The 22,030-nt window shown below is 37.0% G+C and overlaps 1 protein-coding gene across 1 annotated transcript in view; it reads left to right on the top strand.

Moving 5' to 3' along the window:
• Positions 1-22,030, top strand: part of LOC131046993 (GCN5-related N-acetyltransferase 3, chloroplastic) — a 142,923-nt gene that overhangs the window by 70,235 nt on the left and 50,658 nt on the right. The window contains exon 3 of the mRNA XM_057980806.2: positions 12,745-12,801. Coding sequence (XP_057836789.1) covers positions 12,745-12,801 — 57 coding nt within the window. The remainder of the gene's footprint in view (positions 1-12,744; positions 12,802-22,030) is intronic.

Raw genomic sequence — 22,030 nt, 5'->3', positions numbered from 1 at the left:
CAAAACACGAGGTATGAGGTAGTTTCGCTTTCCTCGGGGTCAGTATGTTGTATGATAAATCATGTATATCATGTATGTATATGTGCATATAATAATCGTCATTCCCCAAAGAAGGACACTACCTTAGAAGAAAGGGAAGAGAGGATGTCTTTTGAGTCAACATGAAAGAGACCAAGAAAAGATCTCAATGCGTTGCATCGCCCCCAAGTAGACATTAAGGGAACAATAGAAGAACAGGGATACACATAGAAGAATGGTCACAAAAGAGAGAGAAGATCTACAGTGCTAATATTGCTAATCGGGAAGGCGAGCAACACGCCAGAGGAGAGACATTGAGCACAGCAGATGGAGCTATCACAAGATCCAAACAAGGACTATGCTCATGTTGTAAGTCGCTTTGTTCGATTCTAGGAGCTAGGATTAGGGTTTGTGAAAATTCAATTGATAAATGCTTGTCCACATCAACATATTCATACTCACTATCATAAGCATTAGGAGTTGTATTGCCATCATGAATAACATTTTCATCCATTTCTTCATCAAAGTTTAGAGAAAGAGGAGCAAGAACACGAATAGGAGTAAAACCATCACATGTTTTGTGCAACTTATGATTTGGAGATGTAGGTTGAACATCTTGCTTGGGAGAAAAAGGAATCATGTCAACTGTCGGAGTCTGAGGAGATTGAGTATTTTGAGGGATAGGTTCACGAGCTCGAACATGGCATCTTCGTTGGCGTTCTCTCGCACAACGATTCCGTCGAGTCTTAGTGGAAGGTTGAGAAGGAGGAGGAACACTTGAAAAAGTAGTAATGTTTCTCTCCTTGACAGTTGAAGGTTTAGGTTGAGGTTTTTTAGGTTGAACAAGAGGAGAAGCAAGCCTCTTCTCTTGATAAGAGGAAGGAGGTGGAACTGCGCTATACAAAGGAGGAATATTAGGTGTAGGAAGGAGACCAGGTCTATCATGAGGAGGAGGTACAGGTCTAACCTTAGGAGGAATATTGTTGTTCTTCTTAGGAGAAGGTATAGTCACATCCATAGGAATAGGTTGACGATCTTCCTTAGGAGGGAGATTAGTTCTATCTTGAAGAATAATAGGAATGTCAAGTGTTGGGGATCTAGGTTGACTTAAGGATAAGATCATATCTTTCCATTTTTGACAAGATTGAAAAAGAGCATTGCTCCTTGATGGAAGAGATTGAAATTGTTTAGGCCAAAAGAAATCAATAGGAACACCAGGGCTTCTTTCGGATGGACAAAATAAGCTATGGTTCACGGTTATGATTTCTCCATTGTGAGGAAATTTCAGACACTTGTGGATTGGAGAAGCAATAGCCTTCATGGAAGATAGCCAAGGATAGCCCAACTTCACATGAAATTGCTCAAAAGTGGGTATGATAACAAAGTCAATATCCATGGATTTAGTATGAACTTCAACAAGAAGGGTGATAGAGCCAATGGTAGGACAAGAGAAGCCATCAAATAACTTCACAACCACATTAGAGGCATCATATATTGGTTTATGCAATCGTAAAGTGAAAAGATACTCCTCAGTGATGACATTAACCATGCAAGAGGGATCAATAAGGGCACCACGGCAAGGTATATCCTTAACCTTCTCAACTATGTATAAAGGGCCATTGGGTGCTCTAATGGTCTCACTAGGGTCAAATGTAATACAAGGATCCTTAGGCGTATCTTGTTTTTCTACCATATTTACCAAGTTCAGAGCCATAGAGGTGAATTCCTCATAAGAGAAAGAATTAGGCACAATCTCAATAACGTTAGAGGTATGAGAAGGCAAGGGATCAGTGAAAATCTTAAGATTTTGATTAGGAGGAGCTACTAATTTATTCCCTTTATCATTCACACTTGCCACAGATATAGTATTATTATCAATCAAATCTTGAACCTTAATTTTTTAATGCGAAACATTCCTCAGTATCATGACCAGGCTGACGATGAAATTGACAAAATGAATTGCTATCAAAATAAGGGGATGCAAGTTTAGAATGATCAACTGGTTTATAGGAGGAAGTTTGATAACATTTCTTTGCAACAACTGAGACATAATACTATGTAAAGATTCATTCAAAGAAGTAAATTGTCTTTCTCTTTGGAAAAATTTAGAAATAGTAGGCACACCTGTTGTAGCATTCACATTGTTGTTGTTGATTGTATCATTGAACTTGATGAAGCTTTTTGTTGGTTTGAACTTCGCAAACGGTTGTCGAACACTCCCCCCCTTATCACCTGGAGCCATAGGAGTGGAGTGCTCCATTTGACTCACAACCAGTTGATAATTGTGGAGTGCTGCGCACAACTGTAGAAAGGAAGTAAACTAAGACAAAAGAAGTTTTTCCCTGATATTTTTTTGTAAATTAGAAATGAAAATTCTTTGAATATCATTATCAGGTACATGAAAAGAAATTTGAGCACACAAATGCTTATATCTACCAATGAAATCAGTCACTTTTTCTTTAACACCTTGTTTACAATGCATTAAATCAGTCAAAGTGATTTTAGGACCAATGTTGTTTTGAAATTGTTGGATAAAAGCATTTGCCAGTTGTTGAAAGGAAGTGATAGAATAAGAAGGCAAAGAGCAATACCATTGTAAAACCTTATCTCTTAGTGTTCTTGCAAACAATTTTGCAAGCAATCTTTGATCATAAGCAAAATCGGTACACAAGGTTTGAAATGTTTTGACATGCGTAAGAGGATCACCATTTTCATTATAGAGTTCTAATTGAGGGATCTCAACATGTTTAGGTGGCATGGCTTTAACAATGTCAAGAGAAAGTGGGCTCACAACATCAAAGGTGGGCACACTAAACTTGGATTGACTCATAGAAGCAATTTGTTGTTGTAAGGAAAACACGGTTTGAGCGAGATTATTAATTGTCGCTTCGATAGAAGAATTGATGTTAGACATAGTTGATTGAGATGGTGGTGTAATGTTATTGAAGGAAGACATGGATTAAGAATAAGGTGGTGGGACATTATGATAAGTAGGCATAGGTGATGATTGGGTAGGAAAAGGGACACTTAAAGGAGGAACAAAGTTGTTGAAGGAATTGCCCTCTTGTGTCACATTGATTGGTTGAGGAATAATAGGAATACTTATGGAAGACATAGGTAAAGATGGAGGATTAAATGAAGAAGAGGGATTGCCCCCATGACCAATGGTTGTAGGAATGACATTTTGAGTTGATGTAGCCATGATGTTGGAGGTAAAAGTAGGAATACTAATCATAAGAGTAGTCAAAGGAATTGAGCGATTGACTTGTGTTGAAGGTTGTGAATAAACTAGGGTTTCGGCACAAGTCTTGATAGGCATGCCATTAGAATCAACAATATGTGCAATGCCACACAATATATCAATTCCATTCTTATCACTGTTAATCATGTGCTTAAGGCCTTCAATTAATGGAAGAGTTTCACTATTAGGCTATTCTTGGGACATCCATTGTTGAAAATAATGAAATTGATTGTCCAATGTGGAAAGTTGATCTATAGAGACCCTAGTTAAAGCTTCTTCTTCATCATGGGATTCATCAATTGGGTGAATAGGTACATGATTAGGATGGGAAGAATTAGCATGATCCTCATTAAAGAAGTCACCCAAATTAGGCTCCATCTCCTCAGTAATTAAACCTTGGGAGGCCTTAATTCTAATGCTTCGTCTAATGAGGATAGTATAGGTAGGACTAATAGTGGTAAAACTCATGCGCTAGAGGGAAAATTTGAATTTTGAATTTTGGAACAAAGCTTACAAAATTGATTAATGCAAAATGTAAGAAAATACTGATTAAACAATTTGAATTTTGTTGGAAGAAGAGGACGACACAATTTCCAAAAATGAAAAGAAATTGAAATTTTAATATTAGGGCCAAGGGAATACCACTTAATTTTAAAGACATAATTTTTACAATCAGGGCAAGCTATAATTAACCTCTTAATTTTAAAATTTTTCTTGAAATTTGAAATGTTGAATTTTGGAAGTATTTCCGATTCTAGAGGGATCAAAAATCGACAAAATCAGCCAATCTTCTGGATTTAGGCTATTAAATACAGTAATAACAGTCTCTTGAAATTTCGGGAAAAAAATCGAGGATCGTGGCGGGAATGTACATGGTCCGACCAACTTAGAGATGAATATTACGATGATTTCAAAGCTAACCCCAAAAAATTGGCGAATTTTATGATTCCTAGATGGGCGAAATTAAAGTTCAAATGTAAAAATAGGACCCTATTGGGGTTTTGAAGAAAAAGAGGAATTGAATTGCAAGGGCCATGTTCAAGTTGGGGTCTGGGTTTGGTCCCGGTTCAGCCCTAGGTTCGTATGGGGTTTGGGACACAAGGAAATCGCTGGACATTGTCGGAAATCTCTTTCTACCTCTCGCCATTTTTGATCCCTTTGTTTTGTGCATGCTGTTTTCAGTGCTTGCTCCTGTTCAATGTAATGTCCCCACTTTGTAATAGAATTTATTGGTAAATAATAATAATAATAATAAAATTAAAATTCACAAGAATAAAAATAAAATATAAAAGAATATAATGAAATATAATTAAAATTTAATTAAGTTAATGAATGATCAAAAGACATGGACTGAAAAGTTGTGACTCCCTCAACATGAGATATAAAAGGGAGAAGAGTACCTCATTTGACAGGGGATAATTTGGGAAATAGAAGTGGAGATTTGATTGTGAAAGGTTGTGTCCCTTTCAAAGGGCAGAAATAATGAAGAGTTGCACTCTTTCAAAGGGTGCTAATGGTGAAAGGGTGTGTCTCTTGCCAAAGGGGATACATGATGAAGAGGTGTGACCGCTCCCTCACATTGAGAGATATAAAGGAAAGGAATCAAAAGCATCCAGTGACATCACCATCAATTAGTTTAGATCAGAACTGTTATTAAGCTATAGGCAGTAACATCTTTGTTCTTGGTGGTATGCATGGGGATGTGCTCAATATGTATGCTTAATATATGACGCCTGATAATTTTCTTTTTCAGAATTTAATAGTAATATTAAAATAGACTGCAATATGTATGACAGTGTAATAATGCCTTTCTATCACTAACTGTTCATAGGATTATTAAGTAAATTATATGACGGAGTCTGTAACACCTTTCAATATCACCATCCTGTTGGTTGAAAATTTTGTACACTTGGGGAAATATACAAAATTGTGGTTTCAACCACAGCACACGAGTAAAAACTCTCTTAATTAAGGGAAGGCTCCCCCTATCTAACTACAACTTGGAAAATAAACTGGGATGGAACAACAATCTTTCTTCTTTTTTCAAGAAAGACAATATCCTTTTCTCTTCACAGAAAAGGATAGCGATTGAATAACAGCAGTAACCACTTTCAAGTGAAATAAGAGAAAGGAAATGAAGTTTCCTGAAAGCGCAAAGACTTCCGTCACTTCCTTCGGGACGGGAGAGCAATATCAAGCTCAAAGACTTGACTATTGGAAGTCCTATCTACCTTTTGCTATACTAAATTTTACAATGAATAAAAGATAACAACTCAAAGACTGAAATAATCTATTCTTTTAACACAAAGACAAGAACTAATGCAAGCTCAAAGACTTGCTGCTATTTCTTATCAAACAGTAATTTTTCCTCAAGAATAGACGCAAGCTCAAAGACTTGCTGCTCCTTCAAGAGAGTTTCCTATTTTAATTAATCTTCTCTACTTGCAGCTCAAAGACTTCAAATCAGATTGGACTAAGCTCCTTTAGAAACACTTTGCATAGAAGAAATAAAAAGATTCAAACTCAAACATGTAGCTCAAAGACTCAAAACTTGAGTAATCCTTCTTTCTTATTCTTCAAAACCTTCAATTCACATACATAAGCTCAAAGACTTCTTGCTGTAAATTTGGCAGAGTTTTTGCTTGCTTTCCCAAAAGATAAAAATTACAATAGACTCCTCCAGTATTTATAGAAGAGGAGCCTTGAGAAAAAGGTGGGAGGATCCTAACTAACTTGAGAGATTCTCTCAACCACCAAGACTCATTCAATAACTAACTAAGACTTCATTAACTAACTAAGACTTATTCCAACTACAGTCCTAATTGGACACAACTTGTAGTTGCCTTACATGTAATTACAAAAATGCAAATAATGTGTAACTTGCGTTTTACAAAAAATACTTTTACATGTAACTTGTCAAAATGAAATTACAAATGCATAACTAAAATTATTCCATGTGTCTAAAGACACGACTCTAACTGCATCATCCTTTGTCTGTGATAATCTTCATGTCGCTTCAGGATGCTAGAACTTGAAGTATTATAGATTGGTAAAGACATCTTGAACTGGAACGGGAACTTGCATCCTTGTCTTCTTGCTTGGGGTAGTATTAGCTTTTCAAGAGGGAATGGGCTGCCTTCCTCTTTTCATGTCATGACCATCTTTGTCTTGAAAGCATTCTATGTTCTCAACCATGAATTGTTGTTGTATCTCTTCTTTGTATCATCCATCATTCTTGAAATCTTCTTGCAAAATAAGGCCCATGCCTTAATCCATTGATGCAAAAATGGGCTCACAAGTGAATTTCGGGTTTTGGAAGTTGCATTACATGTGTGGGGAAAACAAGAGCATTAACTTACAATTGCGGGGAACAAACATGCAACTTCATATGTGTAATGGGTAACTACAAGTTTTCACTTGTAATTGGACCTTTAAAACTCATTTACAAGTGTTTTTTGAGTGCTTTTTGGACCAATTTCGGGTTCTGGATGGCTGACCGCATGTAGACTTTTAAATGGGAAAAATGAATAAAAGTGTGAAATGAGTGGATGAAATGGTATGTACGGATGATGGAAATGAATATGAAAATATTTTGGGAAGATCATCTTCAAGAAAATGAGAAGAACTTTCAACATGTAATCCAGTTCTAAAACCCCGATTTTGAAAGAATGGGTATTTTTCATCTTTGCAATTTGGAATTTCAACAAAAGATGGTTAAATTTTTTATCCGTAAGGGAAGAACAATGATTTTCATCCAACTTGTAATCGGGATTTTAAAATCCCGAATACAAGTAAAAAGAGAAAATGGGGAAGAACAATGCAATTCTAAAATTGCTTTACAAAGGGGAAAATCTCTCTCACAAAATCTTATTTTTGGGGAAGAACCAACATATTTGAAAACAAGAAGAAAATAAGAAAACAAAAAAGACAAGAAAAATGAAACAAGAAGAAAAGAAATCTTACCTTGCTCCAATCTGAAAATGCTTCTCCAAAAGATGATCAATCTTTGAAATAAAGAAGAATATCTCTTAAAAAGAAATTAACCGTATTCCAAAACCCTAGCCACGTTTTTGAAAAAATGCCCAAAACTGAAAAACGTGGCAGCAAATGCATGAGAAATGGCATGGAAAATGGCCAAAACTCTTTCTAACCTCAATACCTTAGCATACCAAGTCAAAACGATTCACAAGATTGCTGATTCGTGGCATTTTTAATGAAGAAAAACGTGGTTTTTTGGCAAAAACGTGTTTGCTGTTATAAAGCTAAAAACCAGCAATCTTAACCTCCATGTGGCGTGAAAAGTGTTTGAAAATGCATAAAAATAGGGAGGAATCCAAAACGCCTTCTATCTCCCAAAAAATCTCCACAAAAATTTGCTAAAAATCCTCAAAAAACATGTTTTTCCTTGCAATTCGGGTTTTTTGGAACAAATAGCAAGTTTAAAATGTATGAAACAATGAAAATCGGGTTTTTTGGAGGATATGACAAGTTTAAAATTTCACTTTTTCAACATGTTAGGCAAAATCTGGATTTTTTGGCCAAATAGCAAGTTTAAAATGTCAAAAATGCACTTACTGAGCAAAATCGGGATTTTTGGACCAAAGTGCACGTTTTAAAATTCACTTTTTCACTTACCAACCCAAAATCGGGATTTTTTGGACAAATGACAAGTTTAAAAATTGTCAAAAATGCACTTGCAAGGCAAAATCGGGTTTTTTAAGACAAACGACAAGTTTTATTTTTTACTTTTTCACTTATCAAGTCAAAATCGGGATTTTTTGGACAAATGACAAGTTTAAAAATTGTCAAAAATGCACTTGCAAGGCAAAATCGGGTTTTTTGGAGCAAACTGCAAGTTTTAAATACTTGTAAATGGGAAATAAAATCCCTACAACAAGTTATACTTGCTTGCACATATGTAATGGGGATTTAAAATCCCTATTACATGTGAAAACCATTAAAGTAGGGGTTTTTTGACCAAACTGCAAGTTTACTTGCAATTGAGTCAAAAAATCCCTATTTTAACTAAAAAAGACCAAAAAACAATAAAAAAGATAAAAACAACAAAGGGGAAATTTAAAATAAATTACAAGTAACATATTTGAAATAAAAGTGCACATGTAATTGGTCAAAAATTCCCCAACAAAGACCAAAACAATGAATATCATTAAAACTTGCAGTTTGAAGAAAATTCTCCACCTGCAGTTGGGGTTTTAAAACCCGATTGAAGGAAAGACATAGCAAACGAACCCAGAATTTGACGAAATTCGAAACGTAGTTCGAGGATGGACTGAGGATTAAGCCAGTCCGAGGAGTCGAAATTCTGCCTCGGGAAACGTGCCACAGAGTAATTTTTTCATTTTTTCACAAAAATTTCATGTAATGGTCCTTCAGTTTTGGAAACAAAAATGAGGACAACACATCCAATTATGGAGGGAGAATACAAGGAAGCAAGAGCACTAGGCTCCAGCAGGTACGCTAACCCCAACTGTGGGCCAAGAGGCCAAGTTGACGAGGTTCTTGATGCTCTTGGGCTTGTTGGAGAGGGATAGACTCAAGGCACCTTGTGTGATTCTCCTTGAGCTCCATATAAGGACAAGAGTAGGGAGAGGAAGGGTTGTTGAATCCTTCATATACACGTTGCAATATATTAAGAATGACAAATATATGTTCTATCATGACATAATTGGAATGTTGTCTAATTTGTTGTGTAGGTTCTAGACCAAGCTTTAGTTGACATTAGTGTCCTTCTATTCTTCTCTCTATGTACTAAAATTTTGATTCTAGGACATAATATAAGAGGGTCCCATTAGGGGACATTACATTCAATGCGTTAGACTGTTTTAGTGCCATTGGTGTAGTTGGTGAAGCAATCCTCTTCCAAGCACAGGATATGGGAAATCATTGGTTCAGGTCTTCCAAAACTCTGGCAGACTTCCTTCAATTATTCACGATTATTGCGTTTATAAGCAATGGCTGGAACCTTTCAAATTCCTTCATCTATTCCAATGCCGTTGCCTGTTGAGAGCATGCTCCCTCGCGTTTAATGCGTTAGACTGTTGAACATAGTATTTTTAATTTGTTTTTATAGTTTTTAACACTATAAAGTTTATTTAAATTTTTTAAAAATATTTTATAATGTTTAGTAAAATATGTTATTTATTTATTTATTAATTTTAAAGTTTTTTATAAATTCACACACACACACACACAAACACACACACACACATATATATTATGATATACCCGTAGCCAAGGAAAAAAAAAATCCGTACTCGTATCTGAATCGACAACTTATTGAAAAACCATTCATCTAAAAGAGCTTAATTGTAGAATACCATTAATGCAAACCTCATAGAATCAACACATAACACTGGAATTACGTGAAGAAAACCCTTAAGGTAAAAAACTCCACAAGAAGAAGCCAAGATTGTATCAATCTTCAAATGCATGAGACATATACAACAATCTTCCTTCTACCCCCAATTCTTGCAGCTTTTGTGTACTTGTAAAAACACCTCACACAATACACCATCCAAGAACCCCAATATATAGAGATGTAGAGAAGCCTTATGGGCCCAAAATTGGTGCCCAAATCTGCCTTTTCAATTCCCCATGCCTTGGCCATTGGTTTTCCTTCTTTGAAATGTGAAATACCATTTTAATTTTCTCCTTTAACTCTCTTTCCTAGGCGCCAAATTGGGAAGTTGAATAGTCACCTTTTTATTTTTATTATTTTTTCTTTTTCCACCCCTTTCTTAGGCATCCACATGTGGGGATAAGAAACAAGGAATAATTAAATTACAGTTATCCCTAAATCCCTTCCTTATGAATGCATCTACAACAAATAATTGGACATTAATACAATGACATAGTTTTGTGAAGTTTTCACACATTGCCCCATTGCAAACGGGGACCCCCACTTTTTTCTTTTTAGGGTAGTCGTTTTGATTATCTTGGCTTGGTAGTAGTGTCTTAGTCATTAGCCTTTGCTTGTGAGAGGAGGTTGATTCAGTTAATTAGAAAATGTTGTCAAGGTTACAAAATTGCAAGGAAGTTGTCCAAGGTGTAAATTTGTCTTGGTTTGAATTTGTGCTCATAAGGGTCAAATTTCTACTCTTTGAGCTTAACGATGAAATTATTGCAAGATGGATGTGGACTTTGTGATGAACAAGTAATTTGTCCCTATCCCCATCGATTTTCCACTCCTAGGAAGAGAGTTGAAACCAAGGATTACAAAAGTCCTTATGAAAGTCGATTTTTTAGTTGGGGGGATTGAGCAAGTAAAGTGGTTTGAAGAATTTGGACAAGGAAGAAATCTAAGGATCAAAAGTCCTTATGAAAAATTGAACTTCCACTATGAACAAATTCATAGGGACTAACTTGTCCCTATAGAGATCGATTCTCCACCATGATATGAACAAGAGCCAAATGGAATTTCCATAAGGACAAAGTTAAGGACTAATTTTTTTCTATGAATATCGAATTCTCCCTCAATGTCAAATTTGCAAAGATAATGAGCAATTACATAAGGACAAAAATAGGGATGAAAAAGTCCCTATAAAGTTTGATTTTCCACTCACAGCAGAAGAACAAATTTCCTAAAGGTGATCACAACAAAAATAGGGATCAAATTTGTCCCTATACATATGGTTTTTCTACTCAGCACCTCAAGATCAACCTACCTAAAGGGGTTTAGACAAAAATAAGGATCAAATTTGTCCCTATACACATCAATTTTCCACTCCAAGTCTGGAAATTAAATTACCTATGGGAAGTCACATCTAAAATAGGGACAAAAGTAGGAACAGAAGTAGGGACAAAATGAGGATCAAAAGTCTCTATACAGGTCGAATGTCCACTCAAGGTTAAGATTGCAAAATGGGAACGAATTTCATAGGGATAAATCAACTTTCATATGGACTAAAATCATCCCTACAGATCAGATTTCCACTTGTGGATGGATGTGCTATAGGTAGTGCAAATTTCATAGGGACAAAACAAAATCCATAAGGATCAAATCGTCCTTATCCAGATCGGGTTTCCAGTCGAAGGCAGATTGTGCAATGATAAACGATTTATTTTACAAGGACTAATTAATCCTTGTGGGGATCAATTCTCCACCATTGCATTTGGTGGAAGAAATTAACAACACGTGAATTTTATAGGGACTAATTCTGTCCCTATACCTATCGAAATTCCACCAATGAGAATTGAATTAAAAATGTGAAAATCAGACCTAGAGAATCAGAATTAAAATCATAAAAAAATACAGGTCTGAGATTGGCCTTGGATATATGCAGGGCAGACTTCATGATTGAATGCCATGTGAAGGATGAATTGAGGTTAACTCTAGGTGTTCAATCCCCATTTATACAAGGCAAAGACTCAATCATAGAGGCTGACTTGCATTAATTCTTATTAATTCCAACTATATCACATCAGATCATTGAGTTATCCACACGTCAAGACCTGACATTAGAAACCTTGGAGTCACCTCGTATGATCACATAGCTTAGCATTCGAGAGGATTTTGTTCAAGAGAGGATAAAATACTTGGTATTTTATTCTGTCTATGAAGTGCATAAAAAACGCATCAACAAATAGGACTTACAAGGATGATGGCATCTTATCCCAACAAATGTGAGCAGTGATTTTAGGACCCAACACAGGGTCAATTCCTTTGTTTCTCTGATGCAAGGATTATGAAGCCCTCCGTGTGAATGTGCATTTGTATAAAAAATATCTATCAAAATCAATTTCAAGGGATTTTACTTCTGCTGTTGATTATGATTTTGAGCTGGCGAGGCTTTGTTGTCAAAACCCCACATTTATTAGGTGTCCATGTTCAAAGCACTGGTTGTTGACAAGATTTTGCTATGACCAAGATTACATTGAAGTACCAGGACTTTGTGCAGTGAATAACAAACATTCCATATATTTATATTTAGGTTTAGTTTGAAATAACAGGATCTTTTGCTTTTCTGTTTATCTGCAGAATATGTACACACATATTCTTATTTAATGAAAATCCCCATTTGGTGGATTTTTGATTCATGTATAGTGGAAAGAGGAAGAAATTCTTGGTGTTTTCTCATGTTCTTTTGAGGACTTCTGCTATAACATGTACTCTGGCCACTTAGCAAAATGAAGTTGATTCTATATATTCAAGGGCCGAGGACATCACATAGGAAAAACATGAAGTCAATTTTATATAGTCATGGCCAAATCTTCAATCTCAAGAGGAGAGAAAATAATTCTTCAAATTAGCTAATTTACAGTTATCACATATAGACTTCTGCTGGCATTGCATAACTGAGATACCTTTCCAAATATCACATTAATTTATGCTTGCCATTTTGTATGTATTGTGCCAAATTCCAATTATTTTTTATTGCTTGTGTGAATTTCATTCTATGTGTCTAGTTGCAAGGAGAGTGCATATCATTAATTGGCCAAGCTAAATGTACCTTGCTGATCTGCAGAATTCTAACAAGTCGAGGCATAGATGATATTGCTGCTGTGTGCTCACAAAAACAAAGGTATTGGTTAGCTCCTTTTATCATCTAGAAGATTTTTGTCTCTTTACTTAAAGTATACAGGGGATTATCTCTTGATTTCCTTTCCTATCTAGGTCTTTTTCTGTCTGCATCCTTAATTTATTGCATTTAATTGGGGCACTAGCTGAATTTGGCCCTTAGTATTGCTACTACTTCATTTCTATATCCAGTCAACTATTTACATTCCCAAATTGGAATATGCTATCATGACTAGAACATCTACAGCTAACATATAATATCTGAAATTCGAACTGAAAATCTTAAAATTGAATTTGAAATTTCTGAAGATCTGAACTATTTTAAAAATAAAGAACAAAACTACAATAATTTGAAAAATACTTGAAGTAGAACCTTTGTTGTAACTAAATTAACTTGTCAAACGGTAAGACAGACTCTTTTGAGAAGGTGTGGGTGATATCTTAGGCCTACAGTTCAGAGATTGTAGTATGGGCGTTATATGTTGATCTGAGAATTTTCAGATAATCTCTTGTGGACTGTTTGCCAAGAGATTCAACGTGCTGTGAGAAATGAAACAAGACAGAACTAGTCAGTTAAGGAGGAAAAATGGCAAGAGATGTCTGCAGGTACAATGTCAACTGCATCAAACTAGTGCAATGTGCTTGGCTGTGGCTAAACTTTTCCCATATAGGACAAATCAACAGAACTTAAAGGTCATCTGAGGGCTTGAAATGATTCTCCTTCTCAATGTGTAGCATATGTTACATTTTCGCTTGGTCAACTCATATCCTCATAGTCAACTCATATACTCATTCTCTGGTATAATATACACAGCAATTGGTGTATTTACTAGAAAGTTCTTCCTTTTGAGGAGTTTTCTCCTTATAGTAGGACCTCTTCCATTTTGGGAAAGGTAAGAAAGATTATATAGTTAGAATTCTCTTGAGAGACTGACACTGAAGGTAGAGCTATTGGGTGTGAGTGAATGCTAGAAGAGAGGTATCCTAGGAGGCCCAAGAAGGCAGCAAGTTTGTACAAACTGTTTTTTTACAGTGTATTCATTTGCTGGATTTTTTCTTGAGAGTATTAATATCACATCATATTGTAATATACCGTAGTATAAACTACAATAATAAAGTTAACAGTATCATTGTTAACTATAGAATCACTAATCATTGGTTGTTAGTTGAATAAGTTGGTTGATCATAATTGACATATCTCATGCATTTACAACTCTTTCAAGTAAACAATACGTTCACCTTTTGGGCTCTGTTATGGAGTCAGAGCAACTGCCTGCGATTGGTTCCATTTTCCCATCATTTTAACACTCACAACTACTCAACGTAAACATCTGTTAGTTCAATCTAGTTTAGTGCGTTCTTAGTACCATGTCTGAATGTATATAATAGCATAAGGGTTTATTATAAAACATATTCTCAGTCATTCATATGTAAGATTATCTTCTTTAATTAGGTGCTCAACTTTCAGTTTTTAAAACTAGGATATAGGCACAAAATGAGAACTGAAATAGGGGTGTTCTATGCATTGGCTATGGTTTGTGTAAGGATAAATGTTTAGTTTCTGTGATAATATTTATTGCAACACCTTAGGGAAGCCCCCTTTGGTTCAACAGAGTCAGAAGTGAAGGAGATTTGTTGTGACCATTTCACACATTGCCCCATCAAAATGGGGACACCCCCCCCCCTTTTTGAGTCTTATCCTCTTAGTCTAGCATCTCTCTCTCTCTCTCTCTCTCTCTCTCTCTCTCTCTCTCTCTCTCTCTCTCTCTCTCTCCCTTTTTGCAGGTGAAATGAGTAAGTTTGTAGGGTTTGCACATCATGTTAGTTAATCAGGAGTCTAGTTAAGGAGTTGCTAAAAATGACAATCCAGGAGCTCAAGGCTGTAGGTAAGCTCCAAGTGTTTTAGTTTTCTTTGCTTGAGGTTGTTTCCAAGAGTTTTCATCTCACAAGACTGAAGGGAAATGCATAAGAGCAATTTTAAGATGGCAAATCACCTTAGTCTCCAAACCTCAAAACCACACTTCATGTTGAGTCATAGATGAGCGAATTTTCCCTTGAGTCTTTTGCTCAAGAATTGGTTTAAGTATGAGTCTGAGCAATGAATGAGTTATTCCAAGGATTGAACTCTTGTGCAATGAAATGATCGATAAGCTCATTTGTAATCCGCCTCATCTCTAAGTCTTCTCTAGATTTTAACTTCATGACTTACACTTTTGAAGCGAACTTCATGTTTGAAGGTTATGGAGCGAACTTCATGAATGAGGAGATTGGAGCAAATTTCACTCACAAGCTTTCATAAATGAGGTTGGCAATAAAGGAATGAAGTGAAGGATTTGAGAACACTTACTTCGTGAGTTGCACTTTTGGAATGAATTTCTAACTTCATGAGTTAACCTTTTGGAGCGAAATTCCAACTTCATGAGTTAACCTTTTGGAGTGAAATTTCCAACTTCATGAGTTGAGGTATTGGAGCGAATTTCACCTTCAAGTCTTCTTGAGTGAGATGAAGGAAATTTAGAATCACTTACTTCATGTTCAGGCATTCATGAATGAACTTCATGAGTTGCTACTTTGGAGCGAACTTCACGAGTTGCTACTTTGGAGCGAACTTCACGAGTTGCTACTGTGGAGCGAACTTCATGAGTTAGACTTTTGGAGCGAAATTCTTCATGTTGAAAGTGGAAGAGTGAAGGAAATTCAAAAGGCGCCTACCCCAGGATCAAACACTCTCAAGCGAGCTTCATGACTTCATGTATTGGAGCGAACTTGAACTTCATGAGTTGCCTTCTTGGAGCGAACTTGAACTTCATGATTTGCCTCCATGGATCGAATTTCATCAATGAGCATACACATGCAAGCCTATATAAGCGAAGTTGAATGAGAAAGGAAGGATGATTGCCTTGATTCAATGCCAAGCGAACTTCATGAGTTCACCTTTTGGAGCGAAATCTGTACTTCATGAGTTGCAAGTTGCAAGCGAACTTCATGACTTTGCATATTGGAGCGAATAACATACTTCATGAGTTGGGTTTTGCAAGAAAACTGCATGATCTCACAATTTGGAGCGAATTTAACATTTGGACCAACTTTATGAGTTGGAATATTGGAGTGAACTTCACATTTGGAACAACTTCATGAGTTAAGAAATCAGAGCGAACTTCAGGTTTGAGAGTTTTGGAGCGGATTTCATGTTTGGGAAAGACAAGTAAACCTAGCAAGCAAGGCGATTGAAATGAGACTTCAAGTGCACACCACTTAGAGCGAATATCTAACACACTTCATGAATGAGCAGTTGGAGCGAAATTCCTGCTTTAGGAGTTGAAGATTTGGAACGAATTTCTACATAGGCGAACTTCATGACTTCAAGGTTGGGAGCGAACTTCATGAATCAAGAAGGAGGAGCGAATTTCATGCAAAGCTGAACTTCATGAGTTGATGATCTCAAGAGAACTTCAGGAGTTTAGGAGTTGGAGCAAATAACTTCATGAGTGGATAAAATGGAGCGAAATTAACTAATGCATAACTTAAGCGCCCAAAATAAATTCGGAATTAAGCAAGAGGTAAGTCGGCCAAGGTAATTTGTTTTTCTTTTTCTAATTTGACAAGGTCGCCCTTCATGGGAAAGGTCAGAACTCCTCACTTTGATCACCTATAAAGGTAAGAGTAAAACAATCATTTTTACATCAAATCAAACAATTCACTCCTCCTTTATCAGCAGCCAGCGAATTTCAAGTGCAGATTGGAGATTCTAACAGCAAGTAGGCGAATTTACTTCAAAAGGGATCAGCAACAGCATCTTCATAAAGGCGAATTTACTCCAAAAGGGATCAGCAACAGCATCTTCACAAGGACGAATTTAGACAGGTTGGAGGGCGAATTTAATCCTTCAGCAGCAGAAGATAAAGAAGACAGCAAACCCTTAAATATTATCAGTTGCTTCATTAATTAGTTTTGAAGTTGAAGTTTAAAAATCAGAAGTACAGTATTTAGGCTGATGCAAAACCAGGAGCAGGTTTGATTTAGGATTAATGATCATTTTGTTGAAATAAATCAGACCTTCCTAATACATATAATAAATAGATAAGTCTTATTTAGCAAACTCATTTCATAGTTAAGTAAATATGCTTCATTGCACTACTACTTATTCTAACTTGCACATCTCTCATAGGTAAAAGATGGCGGCTCCCAAACCAAACAAGACTCTCTCCCGCCAAGCGCTCATCAAGAAAGATATGAAGGGGAGTGCATTTGAAAGCAGAATCACGTCGAATTGGAGCAAAGTAGGAGACACTAATCTTGGCAAGTTCGACACCAAGAAGTTTTGCCACCCACCATACATTAGCAAACCTACAGCCACAACCAAGAAGATGATCGAAAGTGGAATCATAAATGCAGCCGGCTTTCCTCCCGTGGTGCAATGCTACGAGCTCATTGTAGAGTGTGCTCAACACTATGACTTTGACTCAAGGAGAATTGTGGTGAAGGATGGGACAATGCTCGTATACCTCTCAGATACAACAATCAGCGAGACATTCCATCTACTTGTTGATGTGTGTTTTATGCACATAACATTCAAAATAAAATACCAAAGCATTTTACCCTCTCTTGAACAAAATCACCTCAGATGCTATGGATAAGATCAACTAAAATGATTCCAAGGTTTCTACAATTAGGTCTTGATGAGTGGGTAACTCAATGGTCGATGTGAATTGTTGTTTTCACTTGGGGACTTACACAATTGTTCGAATCAACTTTGTGTATCATGAATGTGGAATGGGTGTGCTGATAACTTAGGATTTGGCAATGTAGTTCTGGACTCAAGACTTACATGACTTACTAAAAAAATGGCAAAAGGGAATAGGGTTCAGCAAATCTATTCTAAGCCTAGGAATGTAGGAAATGATGAACAAATTTAGTGGAATCAAACTAGGCAAGGTCTCACCATCAAATTGAATAGATCTTGACACGAGCTTAGTGCAATCATCTAAGGTATACTTCATAGATTTTCAAATTACTACCATCAAGCATTGAAACCATCCAAGTTGATGCATATCAATGGACGTATAATAATCGAAGTTAAGTTTGCATAAATTTCTAGTTGACCACGCAAGGCGCACTTACAATCACCAAGAGGCTAGTGGTATGGATTCATAGATTCCACACAAATATACTCAACAATTCTTTCATTCAATCTAACAAACATGAAAGCAAATTTTAAATCTAAAATTCTAATCTAACTTGGAGGAATTGAGAACCTTGAATGCAGAACAACACTTGAAAGACAAAATCACCGTCAAGTCGAACAATGATTTATATTCAAAAGCTGCAGCATATACCAACAATTCTACAAAAACTCTCTTACAAATGAGAGGCAATGAGGTATATATAGAGTCTCATACAAAATGGATGGCCAAGATTAAAATTAAATCAAGGGCCAAGATCATGCCAACAAAACCCTAGAATTGCCCTAATTAGGGTTTACATAAAAAATGGAGCCACCAACCTATGGCCCAATAGAAAGACACCTAGTCATCAAATAAGTAATCTTCTAGAAGATTCCTCCCTTCATCTGTCTCTCTCCTAGCATACTCCAAGAATCTAGCTAATATAGAACCCAACTTCTCCATGGAAATGTTGGGTAAGGTATCCTGTTGTAAATCAATCACTTCCAATGCATCCGAACAAGCATCCAAAGTGTTCTCCCAATCTGGCATAAGCTTCTGCGAATTATGAACATGAATCAACGAAGAGACCAAATCATCTATCTGACTCTTCTTCAAAGAGTCCAATTGATTGAAATACATGAATTTCATCTTGTCTCTTAATTCTGCTAAGTGTAAACCAGTAGCCTCACTAACATCAACCCCCAATAACTCTTCAATTGAGGCAAGGATCTTCAATTGAATATCATGAATTGATCCTTCCATCTCTGCACAACTCAGTTGTGCGCTTTCATAAGTTGATTTCTTCATGGCTAATGAACAATACCAGCCATGGAAATCGTATCTATCTCCATTGTGCACAACATTCTCCCTGACCAATGTGGACTTAGGAATCTTTTTCAAAGCTCTGAGGCGTGGAATAGTCTTCTCCTGAATAGGTTGGAATTCTTCCCAATTTCCCTCCAAATACTGTATTCTGAATATGAGCCCTGTTGTCCTGTCAAATGCCTGGACAAACTGAGTAAGGAAATCATCGATCCGTCTCTTTGTATTTTCAATCCATTAATCCACCTCCGAGAGTGTATCTCTCGTTGCCTCATAATGTGAATGTAGCCCATGATCAATTGCGATAGGGGAAATAAGGGTGGGTTTCTCACGCCTTATCCCTACAATGTACTCTCTAAGTTTGATATTCTCTTCTTTGTACTTTTTTCTTTTTTCAATTTCTCTATCCAATCTCGCACTGATAGCCTTGAGGTTATCACCAACCTCTTGAAATTCCTGCTCTCTTGTGGTACGACCAAGGGCGACTGAAGAAATCTAGAAATCCATGGGAGTAGCAATGTCTGCCGTCACACCTCCAACAGGAACAACCACCTGCGCAATCCGCATTCCTGTCTCATCTCTAGCTATGTGTGACAAAATCTCAGCTCTCTTAGGTTTTTTCTCCTTATTGCTCCTAGCTAAGTAGTCATCAATGTCATTAATAGGCTGTGCCTCTATCATCATCCATAGCAGGAATAGCGGCCATCTCCATACCATCATCGAGACACATCTCTTGATCAAGCTCTCTTAATGCCGAAATAACATCATCATCATCATCAGGATTATCCCTGGTCAAATCATATACATCCTTTCCCAAGCTAACCTCCAAAAGGACAATAGGGGATCCCGACTGATCATCATCCTCATTAGGTGGAGTAGATGTCGCTGTGGCATGTAAATTCTGAATATTCTCTGATAGTATCACTGTATTGGAACATTGCTCAGTCCCCTTGTTTTGTTCTGGCACTTCAACTTCCTTAATTGATGAGACACTAAGGGGTGGTGAAGGAATGATAGGCGAAGGAATGATAGTCTTTTGCTTCTTCTTCTTAACCTCCTCAATCTTTTTCCCTCTAGCCTTGACTTCTCCTGGTGTGTTCTTCCTTCTCTTGGGAGCTTGACTCTCCTAATCCGCATGAATCTTGATATCATTGATAGTCCTTTGATCATCTTCGGAAGAGGATTCCTCTAGTTTCATCTTTTCATAAGTGAAGGTAACACCCATATCAACTAATCTGTTCATTTGAATATCCACCCATGCTCAGGAGAAACTCAAGACCTCTCTCATCAGTACATTCAAATCTATTTTTTCTGGTTCTGACTAATTAGGCAATAGAATGGCCTTCTTCATTTCATTTTCATATTGTGGATGCGTATGATCCCTGCCATCTAACACTTGACTAGGAATGAGGAAAAGTCCACACTTTCTCATGAACTCCACTGACATTGGACCACATTCTTCTCTTTACTGCTTGCTCGTCCATCAGGATGACCCAATAATCTTCTATGTCAACCTTGTGGATGAACTTTTCTCCCCTGATCCTTCCAACTTTCTTATCTGGATCAAACCTTTCTCTTCAATGCAAGTTCCTCACTTGCTGTGCTGGCTGCTAGGGCGGATTGGCAAACCTCCAATGTCTTCCCAACTGAAATAGGAAATGACATGCCCGTTCTGTGCTTTTCCTTCTGGATAGAATGAAACTCTAGATGCTGTCTCACAACTTCCAACAAGATCATTCTGTTAGTAGGATACCTAGGAAGCCTGTAGGGTTCGGATTGAAACCCATGAATCCTAAGGTATGTGAAAGTGGGAAACTGTATATACCACGATCCATATTTCTCTATCAGCTCCGTTGCCTCCTTGGACAACCTCCTGTGGACTCTACCTTGCAACATTCACGTTAGCACATTGTGAATACATCATTCACTCTCGTATAATCTTCAATTCGATACATGTTCAACTGTGAATAGCACTCATAACTCCTGAATTGTCCTTGTCCATTCCCAACTTCACCTCTTCATATCAATCCCTTGTATGTAACAAATCGTGCAAGCAGGTACACCAAATAGGAAGTCATGGCGAATGACCTGGATCACTCCACATTCCTCAGCTGAAAATCCAAATTGTCACTTATGATTCTCGACCAATTTATCAACGTTCCTTTTAGACAATCCTGGATGAAATAGAACATCCATCCATCGTATATTGCACCTTGCGGCATCCCCATCACTCGGTTAAGCAGGAATACTAAATCACTATATTCCTCTTTGAAGTCTGTGCACATGAGTGTCTTGGGAGCCTTGGAATGATGAGTCCTAGGCTCAATCATCCACTCCTTGTTCACTACGGTCTTGCACGCATCCATCTTCTTATATCGGTCTTCATATTCATCCTTAGTTATATCTTTCATGTGCGCTCCACGTGGAATTCCAAACACCTTGGTAATCGCATCCTCAACAAGATAGGCAATGATGGCACCCTTAGGAGTCTTGATCATTCGGGAGCGAGGATCATAACATCGTGCACACTCCAGCATAAGCTCACTGCACTGTATGGATTGCGGAAATCTAGTGGACTGATAAATGCCACTCTTCATAATGTTCACATAGGCTGAGGAAGGAATATGGCTTCCAATTCTGAACATCCATTGTTACATCTGGCTCATGTTCAGGAAATGCATGTTCGTGTCTGTAACTTCCTTCCATTTGGATGACATCTTGGATTTTGGATAGAATCCAGTCTCAACTATCTTCTGTTGTTCTCTCCTTTCCTTGAGTCCAGACTTCGACATAGTACCTGTACGAAGCTAGAAGTTAGAACTTCGGAAAATATTCCTGACAAAAATTCTGATTTCCTAACGATTTAGACAAATTTGGGTATGGAAATCAGGAAACTAATCCACACTCTCAATAGATTTCACAATAGAATGCAAGAAGTGACAAGGTTGGGGTATGAAACCCTCATGAAATTCATTACAATCAATAATTTTCAGACCAAAGTCTGAAAACACCTTGTTATACTTTATATTCAAATTATAGTGCAAAGGAGTATACCGGATCAAACAATGACTAAGGAAAGGTGTGAAAGGTTGTGTTTTCACATAAAACTATGTCTGAAGACACCTTTCGAGGTCAACAATGACTGCCAGCAAGTTTGAAGACAACCCGCAACTTCACAAATTAATCTCTAAAAACATGTTGCAATCACCCAAATGTGCACAAACTTGGTGAAAATCGACTTCAATG

This window comes from Cryptomeria japonica, chromosome 9 (assembly GCF_030272615.1).
Source record: "Cryptomeria japonica chromosome 9, Sugi_1.0, whole genome shotgun sequence".
In the NCBI taxonomy this organism is placed as follows: Eukaryota; Viridiplantae; Streptophyta; class Pinopsida; order Cupressales; family Cupressaceae; genus Cryptomeria; species Cryptomeria japonica.
The sequence above is the reverse complement of the archived record's forward strand: the minus strand, read 5'-3'. Positions and strand labels throughout refer to the sequence as shown.